The 13,094-nt window shown below is 47.3% G+C and overlaps 1 protein-coding gene across 10 annotated transcripts in view; it reads left to right on the top strand.

Moving 5' to 3' along the window:
- The window catches only part of FAM193A (family with sequence similarity 193 member A), a 172,858-nt gene that overhangs the window by 70,709 nt on the left and 89,055 nt on the right, over positions 1–13,094 (top strand). For 9 of the 10 annotated variants that reach the window (XR_007477063.1, XM_049709217.1, XM_049709219.1 and 6 more), the window contains exon 2: positions 1,440–1,685. The exons of the other annotated variant lie outside the window; for it this stretch is intronic. Coding sequence is in view for 8 of the 9 variants with exons in the window: in XM_049709217.1 (XP_049565174.1) it covers positions 1,440–1,685 (246 nt within the window). In the remaining variant the exon portion in view is untranslated. The remainder of the gene's footprint in view (positions 1–1,439; positions 1,686–13,094) is intronic. 10 annotated transcript variants of the gene reach the window in all.

Genomic DNA, 13,094 nt, shown 5'->3' with positions numbered 1-13,094 from the left:
GCAGAGATTTTTGTTTTATTCACCACTGTGTCTCCAGTGCCTGGGCCTGTGCCTTGGCACACGGTGGGCTTCCGGTAAACACTGGATGGATGGACGATGGACAGACAGACAGATGAGTGGATAATGAACTGGGTGCTCGCAAGACAGTTCTGGCTCTTAGCATTATGATTTCTGCTCGGGGACCTTTCTAACCTTGGGGCCCATCATCTTCTGCTCTGGGTAAGCAAGGCGGCCTAGAGAGGTTTGAAGGCTGTGGCTGTTCTGTCGGTGACAGGCTGCTTGGATTTGTTGGGACAGAGAAAGACAGCTACTTCCATGGGAGATAGTACTCAGTTCTCTCCCCTTGCACCCCAGACATTCAGATGGCTGCTGAGCTGGGTTTGGTTAAATCCAGGGAACCCTGTGGGTGTGACAGGTGTAAGCAGTTTTGATCACTGGTTTATGAAAGCAGGTAAGAATATACGTGCAAGTCTTTGGCGTCTTAATGGTGCTGTCACTCATTCTTTTTTTTTTTAATTTTATTTATTTTTGGCTGTGTTGGGTCTTCATTGCTATGCGTGGGCTCTCTCTAGTTGCAGTAAGCAGGGGCCACTCCTCATTGCAGTGCGCGGGCTTCTCATTGCAGTGGCTTCTCTTGTTGCGGAGCACGGGCTCCAGGCGCGCAGGCCTCAATAGTTGCAGCACATGGGTTCAGTAGTTGCGGCACGTGGGCTGTAGGGCATGCGGGCTTCAGTAGTTGTGGCTTGTGGGCTGTAGAGCTCAGGCTCAGTAGTTGTGGCACGCACGGGCTCAGTTGCTCCGTGGCATGTGGGGTCTTCCTGGAGCAGGGTTCAAACCTGTGTCCCCTGCACTGGCAGGCGGATTTCTAAGCACTGCGCCACCAGGGAAGTCCCGTTATTCATTCTTTGAATCACTCATTTGTTCATTTATCCATTCAGCCCCCTTGTTTAAGCACCTGATACCTGGTCATTCCAGGCTTTGATAATGGAGCCTGGGGCCCATTTGAGAGCACTCTGTCAGCTGTGGCACCAGTCGTGTACATGCTTATACGTAGTCCAGGTAACGAGTACAGCCAATGGCCTGTGCGAGCCTGGGTACAGGAAGACAGGGAGAGAGCCATGGGCTGAGGGAAGAGCTGGGCTGCTGGCTGGGCAGGGCTGGGGGAGCATCTGGGCAACGTTCCAGCCAGAATAGGCTTGGCATGGGTCCTGGTGCACTTTCCCACCTGATGGGTTCACGGTAGGGACACTCCAGATGGGAGAGAGGCCTGGGGGTCCTGACAGCTCCATCCCATGTGTACTCTGGCTTCCCTGCTCACCTGTTGCCCAGGTGTCCCTCTCTCGAATCTATCTTCAGGATTTTCAGGATGATTTCTCTACGGTGCAGACGACCCTTCTCGGGCTCATGTTTTGAAAATACAAATTTCTTTTCTGTTCCAGACTCCTTTTAATTTTGGCATGAATCATAGAACACCACCCTACCCCGCTGGGGATTACTGTCTTCTGTGCAGAAGCGAGCGGAAAGACTCTTCGTTCTTAGAGAGTGGAGTAAAGACTGCAAGCAAGCTGGCCCTGTCCATGGCGCCCAAGGGCAACAGCGTGCTGCACCTGCCTCTGTGGGTGTGCCCGGACTGCCGGCGCACCGTGGAGAACGAGGAGCGGCGCGGCAGCCTCGACCCGCCGGCGGTGAGTGCCCGGCCCGGCGGAGCGGAACGGCGCGCGAGATGGCTCATTTGGGTCTGCTTTCTGGAGAACTCCCTCCCGCGCCATCTCCTCGTCCCTGGCTCCAGCGGCTGGGGTCCCCGCCCCTCTTCCTGATGACACCTGCAGTCAGTAGGAAGGGCCCTGCCCTCCTCGGTCAGACAGCCCCGTCAGCAAGCCTGGGGGGCCCGCAGGGTGGGTTTTGGCTTTTTAAGTCTGCTCTCAGGATGTCTTTGGCAGTGTAGCTTGGTGAAAAGCTAGAGGCGTTCGTGTGCTTATTAGTGCTAGACAATTCCATGCGCTGGTAACTCGCCTGAAATTCTTTCCCAGATGCAATTCTCAAGTCGGACTCCCCCCCACCCCTTTTCCATTGATTTCCTGCCTCGGCTAAATGAGGCCTTCTTGAGAACATCAGGATCTTTAGCCCAGACGGTGTCTGCATGGGCCCTGGTTCTGAAAGGGCTTGCAAACCTGCTCTTTGGGTTCTGGAAGGAGTTGGCTTTTGCAGCCATTTGAGGCCCCGCATTCTAGGGCTCTTCCGTTCCTTTGATTTCTGCTTGATGATTGTTTTCTGAGCTGTTGTCTTTCTGCTAATGCCACTCTGCACGTGGCCGATGACAGCAGCACCCAGCACCACATTCTGTTTCCTGACCTGGGACTGCTTTCCACACTGGTCGCCGACAGTTTGCTGCCCCTTCGCCTGAGCCCCCTTGCTGCCCGCCACTGAGCCAGTGGCTTCTGTTTTAGGGTTTCCTTGAAGGCAGCACCCCAGCTCACGTGCCAGTTTCTATAGTAGTGCTTTAGTAGCTAAAACTCAAAATCTGTTGTTTATCAAAATAGAAATTTACTTCTCACTCAGCCTCTTCCCACACACCCCTTTTCCTGCTCTGTTCTCCTCCTTAGCACTTCTTTCTAATATACTGTGCATTTTACTTATTCATTTTGTTTGTCTTTTTCCTTCATTGGACTATACACTCCAAGAGGGTAGCTCTTTTTGTGTATTTTCTTACCAAGAACAGTGCTAGCCTGGCATATTTTAGGTACCCAAAATATTTGAATTGATGAATAAATAAATGAATGAACAAAGCAATGGATAAATCCGGAATTAGGGATTAAAAAGATGGCATAGTCGGTCTGAAGTTTTTTCACCCTCAGATCTTTGTGCTTTTATCATTTTATTTTACTTTTGTTTTCTTCCTGTGTCCACTTAAAGTATTTGGTCTGTTTTCCATTTTCTAATGGAGGGCTGTGTAGCTGACTGATACCCATTTGTTCCCTGCTCACTTCCAGTCAGCATTCTTGAGTCTCCCCCGGCTAGCGCATTTTCTTTGCTTCTTGAAGTTTGCCGTCTCTTCTTCCTGTTTCCAGTCCTGCTCTTGTGTTTTGGCCTGACTGTGCCTTTGGGAGAAGGGTTGCTGTTGCTCATCCTGGTTTTGGAGGCAGAAGCGAAATTGCCTGTCATTTCCCATAACTAGTCTTGCCACGAGGGGAGTCTCATTTCCTGACTTCCCAGTTTGTCCTGGATAATGGATCAACACACGAGGCTTTCTCTCCTCATCAAAAAAGTGACACCGGGGACCACAGAGGTATAATGTTGACCTATGTTTGTAGACGTAAACCTTCTGTTGCTCTTGTACAGTTGGCCTCTTTGCTCAAGCTGGTTAAAATTGCTGAACTTTTTAAACTAATGAGATGTAATTTACACCTAGTAAAACTCACTCATTTTAAAGTGTATATAGTTCACTGAGTTTTGACAGATTTATACAGTTGTGTAAACACCACTACCACGGCTAAGATACAGAACCCCCAGGTGTTCCCTTGTTCACCTCGGTAGGCAGCCCTTCCCCTCCTCCCAACCCCTCGTAATAACCACGGACGTGATTTTTGTCCCCGTGGATTTGCTTTTTCTGGGGTGTCCCGTAGACTTCTTGGTGTTGTGCTTTGAGAGTTGTGCATCAGTCGTTTGTTCCTTTTTATTGCTGAATAACTTGTAGAGATATACCACAGTTTGTTTACCTGTTCACTGTTGATGGACGTTTCTGTTGTTTCCAGATTTGGACTGTTCTTTGCGTCAAGCTGTTGTGAACGTCCTTGCACATGTCTTTCCGTGGACATGCTTTGTCCGTGTCACGTTTGGTTGAGAACTGCGCGTCTGTGCTTGTGAAGAGGGTCTGCCCATGGAGGCTCATTAAAGTCTTCTTGTCTTTTGTGTCTTTCAGGGCCTCGTAAAGTGAGTTGAGATGTGTTCCTGCTCCTCTTTTCTGGAAGAGTTTGTGTAGTGTTGGTGTTGCTTCTCCCTTCAGTGTTGTTGCTCCTCGCTCTCGCTGGGGGCAGTGCCAGGCAGCACGTGCAGACGCAGGGGGCCCGCTCGGCCAGTCTGACGGGCCCTGGGGCTGCTGTGGCTCGTCCCCCTGGCGGCTGCTGCCCCCTGTGCTTGTGCGGGCCGCGGGGTCTCTCTCCACACTCTGCCCGCGCCGTGTGCCGGCGGCGAGAGCCTCCTGCCTGGTGCTTCCTCGGTTCCCCTGTCCGGCCTGAGCCTTGGGCAGTCCTGTGCCCGGGCTTCGGGGTGCAGCTTTCCTGGTGATGCTGCCCCTGCCGCGTGGCAGCCAGACTCTGCCTGCATCTGTAGGGGCCTCGGGGTGTGGCCTGTGCTCGTGTCCGTGTGGGTCCTGGGCCTGTCTCCTGGAGGGCTCGGTCCCCTCTTCTCGGAGGATCAGCCTGGGCCTCGGGTGCAGACCGCCCACCACCTCAGCAGTGAAGGCTTCTGCTGGCTCCCAGAGAAGGGCCCGGCCTGGCAAGTCCCACCGGCCACACCCAACCTTTAAGGACTTGTCACATGCTGCGCTGTGGCCTCCGACCCACTCATGGCTGCCTGCCTTCCTCGCCTTGTCCCCAGGTGGCCTGTCACACTTGTCCCGTTCAGCCGGTCCTTTGTGCTCTCTGGTGGGCCCAGAGTTACGAGTTTGTGTGTGTCCCGCTGTCTCTGATCTTCAGGGTAAGGGCTCTGAGCACGGACAGTGGACCCGGAGCTGAATTGCTCTCTTGCAGATACACATTCTGTTGCCGGCAGTCGTGGTGGGGCACTGATGTTTCTCCCTGCTCTGTGCCTCCCAGCTCCACGTTGTCCATTTCTCCAGAGACCTCCTCTTCTGTGCCTAGACCTTTGTCCTGCCCACACACCTAAGAGGACTTCGGTTCACACATCCGACTGGATCCTGTCTTTCTAGGTCACTTGCCTGAGTGTCCTCCGTTGCCATAGTTCTTGGACCTCCTCGGTCCCTTTCCCACCGTCAGGTCCCTCTGAGCTCACTGTCATTTCTCTCTTGGAAAGCCGCTAACTCGTCTGCCTGGGGCCTGGTTCAGTGCTGCCCCTGGCTGGCAGACGTGACTGGAGAAAAGCACTGCTGGGGTCCTGCTTTCCGACTGCGAGGTGCCAGGTCGTGGAAGGGCGTCCAGCGTGTCGCCCTGGCTTTGTCACTGCGCCCCCAGATGCAGAGATGGAGCACTCCCTTCCTTCTCCTCTCTTCCCAAACACCCCCCACCCACTTGGCCCTGCTGGGCTGGTCACCCCTGTGGCCGAGGGAAGTTGCCTCCCAGGTGCCCACCCCTGTCCATCCTCTGCAGGGCCTTGTTGCTTTTGCTGTTCATTCCCTCTCTTTGCTCCCGTCTGGCTCGCGCCCAGCAGAGTGCAGATGCTCTAGCGTCGTCTGCCTGTGGCCTCGCGCCTCCTGCTGTCAGCCTCCTCCTGTTCCCTTCACAGACAGGCATGTCTCTGGGTAACTTTTAAACTTTTGGTTCAGTTTCTTTAAGTGATAAGAGATTTTCCATTGCTATTCGAGTTAGTCGTGGTAAATTACATTCTTAGAAATTGTCATTTGGGGTATGAAGTTGTGTGTGGGTGGTCTGTTTTCAGTTCCTACCGTACCTGTAGATACAGCTCTTTTCATTCCTCATATTTGTGCTTTTTCTTTCTCTTTTTTTAACCACTCTTTCTAGAAGTGTGTTGATTTCGTCTTTTCAAAGAACTTTTTTTTAATTTTTAAAATCTCTTTCACTTTGTCTATTTCATTAATTACTACTCTGTGTGTGTGTGTGTGTGTGCGTGTGCGTGCGCGCACACGCACACACGCGCACACGGCAGTATTTGGTTAACGCTGTGGTGCCTCTGATAGAAGTTCCGGGGCACAGAGAGACTGGTGCAGAGTCCATCCCTCTACCGTGTCTCCTCACCATCCTCTCTGTCTTCCCAGAGGCTCGCTTGTGGGCAGATTCTTGTTTATCCCTCCACAGATGTTCTGTTCTGTTCAGTGTGCTGAAAGGTAGTGATGGCAAGCACCACAGGGTCCCGAATTACAGACAGACGCTGTCAGTAAGTTGAGACATGTGGTTCTCCCAGTTTCTTGTTCTTGGGAGCAGGGTACAGATGCCGTGACAAGGTGGGGTGCGTGTCAGTGTGGGGGGCTCTCCATTTTCTAGGCCTCTTCTCAGGGCTGCTGACAAGTGTCTGGGGAGCCTGAGCTTGGTACCAGCTGCCTTGGGAGCTGCATTCTTGTACTTATCTCACCCCAGAGACCTGGCGGGAACCTGGCCTTGCTCAGCCCGCCTGCTGGGGGGCGGATGGGAGACAGCCCAGTGCCACTCACTGATTGCCAGGTGACCTTCACCACACAGCCCTGCTGAGGCCACCACAGGTCTCGTCTCTTCTTTCTCTGTGGCCACTCTTCTGTCTCTCTACCTGCAGTTCTTCTCATCAGTTTTTCTTACTCTGCCCTGATGTGTGCTGGAAACCTCTAATTACTGCTCTAGATTTTGAATTGCTAGTTGTATTGGCTCAATTTTAAGTGTTATCCAATTTTGATTATTTCTGTTTTTAACCATAAATTGTTTTGAAGTATCTGTAAATATGCAAACATATATCTCTCAGATCACCTTTAATCATATTGACTTTTAATTTAATGCTGTTACAGTTGGAGATCATGGCATGTATTACAGTGACCCCTTATCAGTCAGTTACACTAATATGTGGTTAGGTTTTTATAAAAGTTCCATGTGTGCTTGAAAACGTTTTCTCAGCGTTTAGATAGGACTCTGTGTACTCCCATTAGATCAACCCCTTGTTAATTGTGTTCTTAGATCCTTTTGTGTTCTTAACTAATTTTGTTGTGCTTAATCTGCTGATTTCTGAGTAAGGTCAGTTAACACCTCCCACTGTGCGTGTGTATTTGTCCCTTTTTCTTGTAAATGTTTCCATTTTTGCTCTCTAGGTTTTAAGGCTGTGCTGGATGAATACAGGTTGATTGATTAAATCTCAGTACATTGTTCCTTTGGTTGTGGTGGCCCCTCCTCAGGGCTTTTTGTTTACTGTTTGTGCAGGTCGCTGAGCTCTCTCCCTCCCTCCCTTCCTCTCCTTTTCGTAGCCTCTTGTTCTCATTTGCTCTGTGTTGCATCTTGTAAGTGTCCTTGTGCAGTCAGCATAGAAGTATACTCAATTTGGTCTCCTTTGAGAAGCCACTTATTTATTTTTTTATTGAGGTAAAGTTGATACACAGTAAGTTTCAGGTGTACAACATAGTGACTCACAATTCCTAAAGTTTATACTCCATTTATAGTTAGTATAAAATATTGGCTGTATTCCCTGTGCTATACAATATATCCTTATATCCCTGTTGCTTATCTATTTTATAGATAGTAGTTTGTATCTTTTAAATCCCTGCCCCTACCTTGCCCCTCCCCCTTCCCTCTCCACACTGACAGCTACTAGTTTGTTCTCTATATGCGCGTCTGTTTCTCTGTTCTGTTATATTCGGTAGTTTTATTTTTCAGTTCCACGTGTAAGTGATAACATGCAGCATTTGTCATTCTATGACTTATTTCCCTCAGCGTAATGCCCTCCAAGTCCATCCATGTTGTTGCAAATGCAAAATTTCTTTTTTTTAATGGCTGGGTAGTATTCCATTGTATACGTGTATATCTATGTACCGCACGCTCTTTATCTAGTATCTGTCGATGGACACTTAGGCTGCTTCCTTGTCTTGGCTGTTGTAAACAGTGCTGCAGTGAACATTGGGGTGCATGTGTCTTTTCAAATTAGTGTTTTCATTTTCTTCAGCTGTCTACCCAGATTGTATGTAGTTCTATTTTTTGTTTTTTGAGGAACCTCCACGTTGTTTCCCACAGAGACTGCACCAGTTTGCATTCGCACCAGCAGTGCACAAGACTGCCCTTTTCTCCACAACCTCACCAGTGGTTGTTATTTGTGGCCTTTTTGAGAATAGCCATTCTGACAGGTGTGACGTGATACCTCATTGTGGTTTTGATTTGCATTTGAGAAGCTACTTCTTCTTCTGATTCTTTTTTTTTTTAATTTAAATTATTTATTTATTTATTTGGCTGTGCTGGATCTTCGTTGCTATGTGTGGTATCTTTAGTCTTTAGTGTGCGGCACGAAGCTACTTTTTTTTTTTTTTTTTTTTTTTTGCAGTACGCGGGCCTCTCACTGTGGTGGCCTCTCCTGTCGCGGAGCACAGGCTCCGGACGCGCAGGCTCAGCGGCCGTGGCTCACGGGCCCAGCCGCTCCGTGGCATGTGGGATCTTCCCGAACCGGGGCACGAACCCGTGTCCCCTGCATCGGCAGGTGGACTCTCAACCACTGCGCCACCAGGGAAGCCCCGAGAAGCTACTTCTTAATGGTGAAATTAATCTTTGTCACTTCCTGTGATTGCTGATCTGTTTGGGTTTATTTCTGCTACGGTGCAGGTCACAAGTCACGCACTGCCCTTCACCTAGATCCCCTCTGTGTCTCTCCCGCCCCCCCCCCACCTCTCCGCAGAGTTCGCAGTCTTTCCAGCTCCTCTTTCTTAGTTACAGCACCCACACCTCCGTCCCTAAGCAGTGTTGTTCTGTTCTTCTGGTGTTCTGAACTTTATACAGGTATCATGCAGTATGCATTATTTTGTGTCTGATTTATTTTGTTCAGCATTATGTTTGAGATTCATAAATGTTGTAGTTTTTTCATTTTCATTACTATATACTCTTCACCTTTGTGAACTTATACTACATTTTGGTTGTTTTCCAAATTTTCCTATCACGAATGATGCTCTTGGAGCACACGTTCACACATTCTGTTGTATATACATGTAGGAAAGGAATTGCAGAGTCATGGGGTTAAGATTAATAGCATATTTTTTAATGAAAACTATTTTCCAAAACAAAAATAGTAGGTAGAATAGCACTGTTTTGCAAATCTTCTTAATGTTTGGGTAATAGAAGACAGCTGAATTCTCATACCTGCTTCTGTGTTCATTCTGGGTGATAGGTTGTTTTGACTGAAGTTATATGAAGAAAATATTTTAATGGCTTCTTCAGATAACTGGATATTCTTTGATACCACACCAAACCATGACAGGTAATAGTTTCCTAATGGTTAGCTGTAATGTAGAATCTGAAATGATATCAGAGAATTTTTCCTACACTGTTAAACTGAAATCCATTGTCTATCTTGCACTCTCAATGAACCTCTTACCCACACATGATTCTGCACCACACATTGGTCATTTGTAAAATAGCTGTTTACTGAGTAAGGGAGGTCTTTGAGATAGTGACACCTTTCATTATTCAGGTTGTTGTTTTATTAAAGTCACATTTGTCACTGCCACCACCGATCTCATCAGAAAGGTCTCTAAATGTGGATAAGTGTTCAAGTCCACAGTGATGGATACAAGTTTTCCAAACTTCCAATTTTTGCTTGAAAGCTCAGATTTTATGATTGGCCACAAGTAGCATCAGCTGTTTTCCTTGAAGGGACAGGCTTATTTCATTCATTTTTGAGAAGATGTCTGACAGTATCCAAGTCTGAATAAACATAGATTGGTCTGTCAGGCATTCTTTCAAGTAAAATTGATGTTTCATGGACGGAGTGGCTCATTCAGCTCACAGCGCACAGTGCTTTTCTCTGGAATATTGCAGAAATGCTTTATGCAGACTTCCCGTTTCATCACATTGAATATTCAAAAGCCATGTGCTTAAAGGTGGAGATTTAATACAGTTCATGATTTTGCAGCATCTAGGACACTCTTAAGTGGCACTGGCCTTTTTTTAACTAAGCCCGTGGTGGTGAAGAACACAGTGGCTACTAAGTCTACTTTGCTGTGTATATTGTGGTAATTACTGTAGCTCTGTAACAAATGTATTCAGAGAGAAAGCCCTCTTACCCTGTACTCATCAAAAATGGCTTGGTTATTCTTGGTTCCTTACATTTCTGTATAAATGATAATTGTCTTCTCAATTCCTCCCCCCCCCCAAAAAAAAGCCTGTTAAGATTTGACCAGGATTGCACTGACTGTAAGTCAGTAGGAGAAGAATTAACTTCTTATGAATACTGAGTTTTCTAATCCCGTAAGTATGGGGTCTTTCTCCATTTATAAGTGTTTCATATTTTTCTGTACTATGCCATTGCACCTTTTATTTATTTGTTTATTTGGCTATACCAGGTCTTAGTTGCCACCTGCAGGATCTTCTTTGCGGCATGTGGGATCTAGTTCCCTGACCAGGGATCAAACCCAGGCCCCCTGCATTGGGAGCACGGAGTCCTACCTACTGGACCACCAGGGAGGTCCCCCATTGCACCTTTTTAAAAAAATCATTTACCTATACATACTTTTATTTATACTATTTATTTATTTAAAATTTATTTATTAGCTTATATTTATTTTTGGTTGCGTTGGGTCTTCATTGCTGTGTGTGGGCTTTCTCTAGCTGCGGTGAGTGGGGGCAACTCTTCGTTGCGGTGCGCAGGCTTCTCATTGCAGGGGCTTCTCTTGTTGCAGAGCATGGGCTCTAGGCACGCGGGCTTCAGTAGTTGTGGCACACAGGCTCAGTAGTTGTGGCCCACGGGCTCTAGAGCGCAGGCTCAGTAGCTGTGGCTCATGGGCTTTGTTGCTACGCGACATGTGGGATCTTCCTGGACCAGGGCTCGAACCCACGTCTCCTGCATTAGCAGGCGGATTCTTAACCACTGCGCCACCAGGGAAGTCCCTTATTTATACTATTTAAATGATATCTTTTAATTTTTCTTCCTCTAACTTTATTGGTATAGGTGTAATTGACTTCTCTTTTTAAGTTGTTAATGGGACGTTGCTAGACACCCCCCATATGAATATACGTTAAACAGGCCTTTTGACTTTACTTCTGTCAGTGGAATCCCAAATTTTTTTCAAGATCTGCAATTTTAGGTTACAGGCTGTTTGTCTCAGATGTCCTTTGCTGGTCATTCATGCAACAGTCGTTAAAACAGGCGGCTTTTGGGAACTACTGTATAGCACAGGGAACTACATTCAATATCTTGTAATAAGCTATAATGGAAAAGAATCTGAAAAGGAATATATGTGTGTGTGTGTGTGTGTGTGTAACTGAATCACTTTGCTGTACACCTGAAACTAACATAACATTGTAAATCAAAACTGTATACTTCAGTTTAAAAAACAAGCAAACAGATGGCTTTTACTCCTCTTCTCAACCTTGGTCCCTGGCACGATACCCAAGTCAGTGGGTGGAGGGAGCAGTGGAGTCCTGAGGAGGAGTTCTAGAGAACACCTGACAGTGGAGGTAGGGATGACTGAGCAGCAGACGGCGGAGAAGTAGAACGAAAAGCAAGGGAGTGTGACAAGCACAAGGTTGTCGTCGTTGGGTCTGGGGTTAGTTTTTTTTAACCCTACCTGAAGGTAATAAGCTGGCTTGTTCCCGTTGCATGGGTGCTGGCAGAAGACTTGAGAATCCTGAGTCAGAGACGAAGGACTTTGTTACTCTGCACAGCAGAAACATCCCGTTCTCCTCACCCCCTCCCCTCCCCAAGGCCCACATCAGTGCAGGGGGTACAGGGGGTTTGTGTCCCAGTTCAGGAGCACGGGCTGGGGGTGGTGGTGCGGGTGGGGATCTGGCCCTTTTATTGTAAGCAGTAAGCAAGCCTGCCTTTTGTCTCAGGGTCCTCAGCTGCATAAACAGCCCTGAGAAGTGGCCCGTGGGGAGTGGGCAGGGGAGACAGAGCCTTGTAGCTTTGGTACATCAGCAGGACGAGGAGAGCCTGGGAGGTCCCTGGAGGACACTCTGCCAGCAGTCCTGACAGACACTGAGAAAAGTTAGCTGCGAGAGGACACAGAGTGTTGGTGTGGCAGCAGAGAAGTGGTATCTGACCTTAGATAGGTCTGTGTTCAGTTGGAGCACAAGCCCGGCTGAACTGTGTGAACAATAACTCAGTGGAGAGGAAGCTGAGCAAGTCCAGTTAAGGGGCTGATCTTTCAGATGCTTGACTGTGAGGGGAGGAGAGGACAGACACAGCTGGAGGAGGGACTTGGAAATGTTGAAATAATGAAGAAAAGAGCTGGTAGTTGGGAGAGGTTTTTCCTCCCATTTAAATTTTATTTTTTTACTATGTGATATTTGATATATATATGAATTATGTCTACAGTATACATGTTATGAGGGATGATAAAATGAACACCAGTCAGCATTAAAAATCAGGCCATCCCTAACACCTGGGTGCCTGTGTGCTCTTCCCTTCTCCATCTTTGTTTCTCCCCTTCCAAGGTAAATGCTGTCCTTTTGTATTGCTCATTCCCTTACTTTATTAAACCCTTTAAAAAAAAGTTACACTGCCTATATGTGTATCTCTAAATAATAAATTATTTATTTTTGTTTGTTTTTGACCTTTATGAAAGTGTGTGCTTATGCTGTCTTCTCTGTTTATGATTCCTCATGCTGTCTGGGTAGCTGCAGTTTGTGCATTTTCCCTAATATAATTCATTCATTTTTCACATAATACAATTCACATATAATCCAATATGTTGCTATACTGTAATTTATTCATCAATAATTTTGTTGAATAGTGGAGAAAAGACAATCTTTTCAATAAATTGTTCTGAGATAATTGGATATTCGCGTGTGAAAGAATGAAACTTGACCCATATCTTAGACCACTCAAAAACATTAACTCAAAATGGATTACAGACTTAATATAGGAATAAAGCTCCTTGACATGGGTCTTAGTAGTGACTTTTTGGATTTGACACCTAAAGCACAAGCAACAAAATAAAAAATAAACAACTGGGACTACATCAAATTAAAAAGCTTCTGACAGCAAAAGAAACCATCAACAAAGTGAAAAAGAAAATCTACAGGGCTTCCCTGGTGGCGCAGTGGTTGAGAGTCCGCCTGCCGATAAGGGGGACGCAGGTTCGTGCCCCTGTCCGGGAAGATCCCACATGCCGCGGAGCGGCTGGGCCCGTGAGCCATGGCCGCTGAGCCTGCGCGTCCGGAGCCTGTGCTCCGCAACGGGAGAGGCCACAGCAGTGAAAGGCCCGCGTATCGCAAAAAAAAAAAAAAAAAAAAGAAAGAAACAAA

The sequence above is a fragment of the Orcinus orca genome, chromosome 4 (genome assembly GCF_937001465.1).
Source record: "Orcinus orca chromosome 4, mOrcOrc1.1, whole genome shotgun sequence".
NCBI lineage: Eukaryota > Metazoa > Chordata > Mammalia > Artiodactyla > Delphinidae > Orcinus > Orcinus orca.
This window is presented reverse-complemented; position numbering and strand designations above follow the sequence as displayed.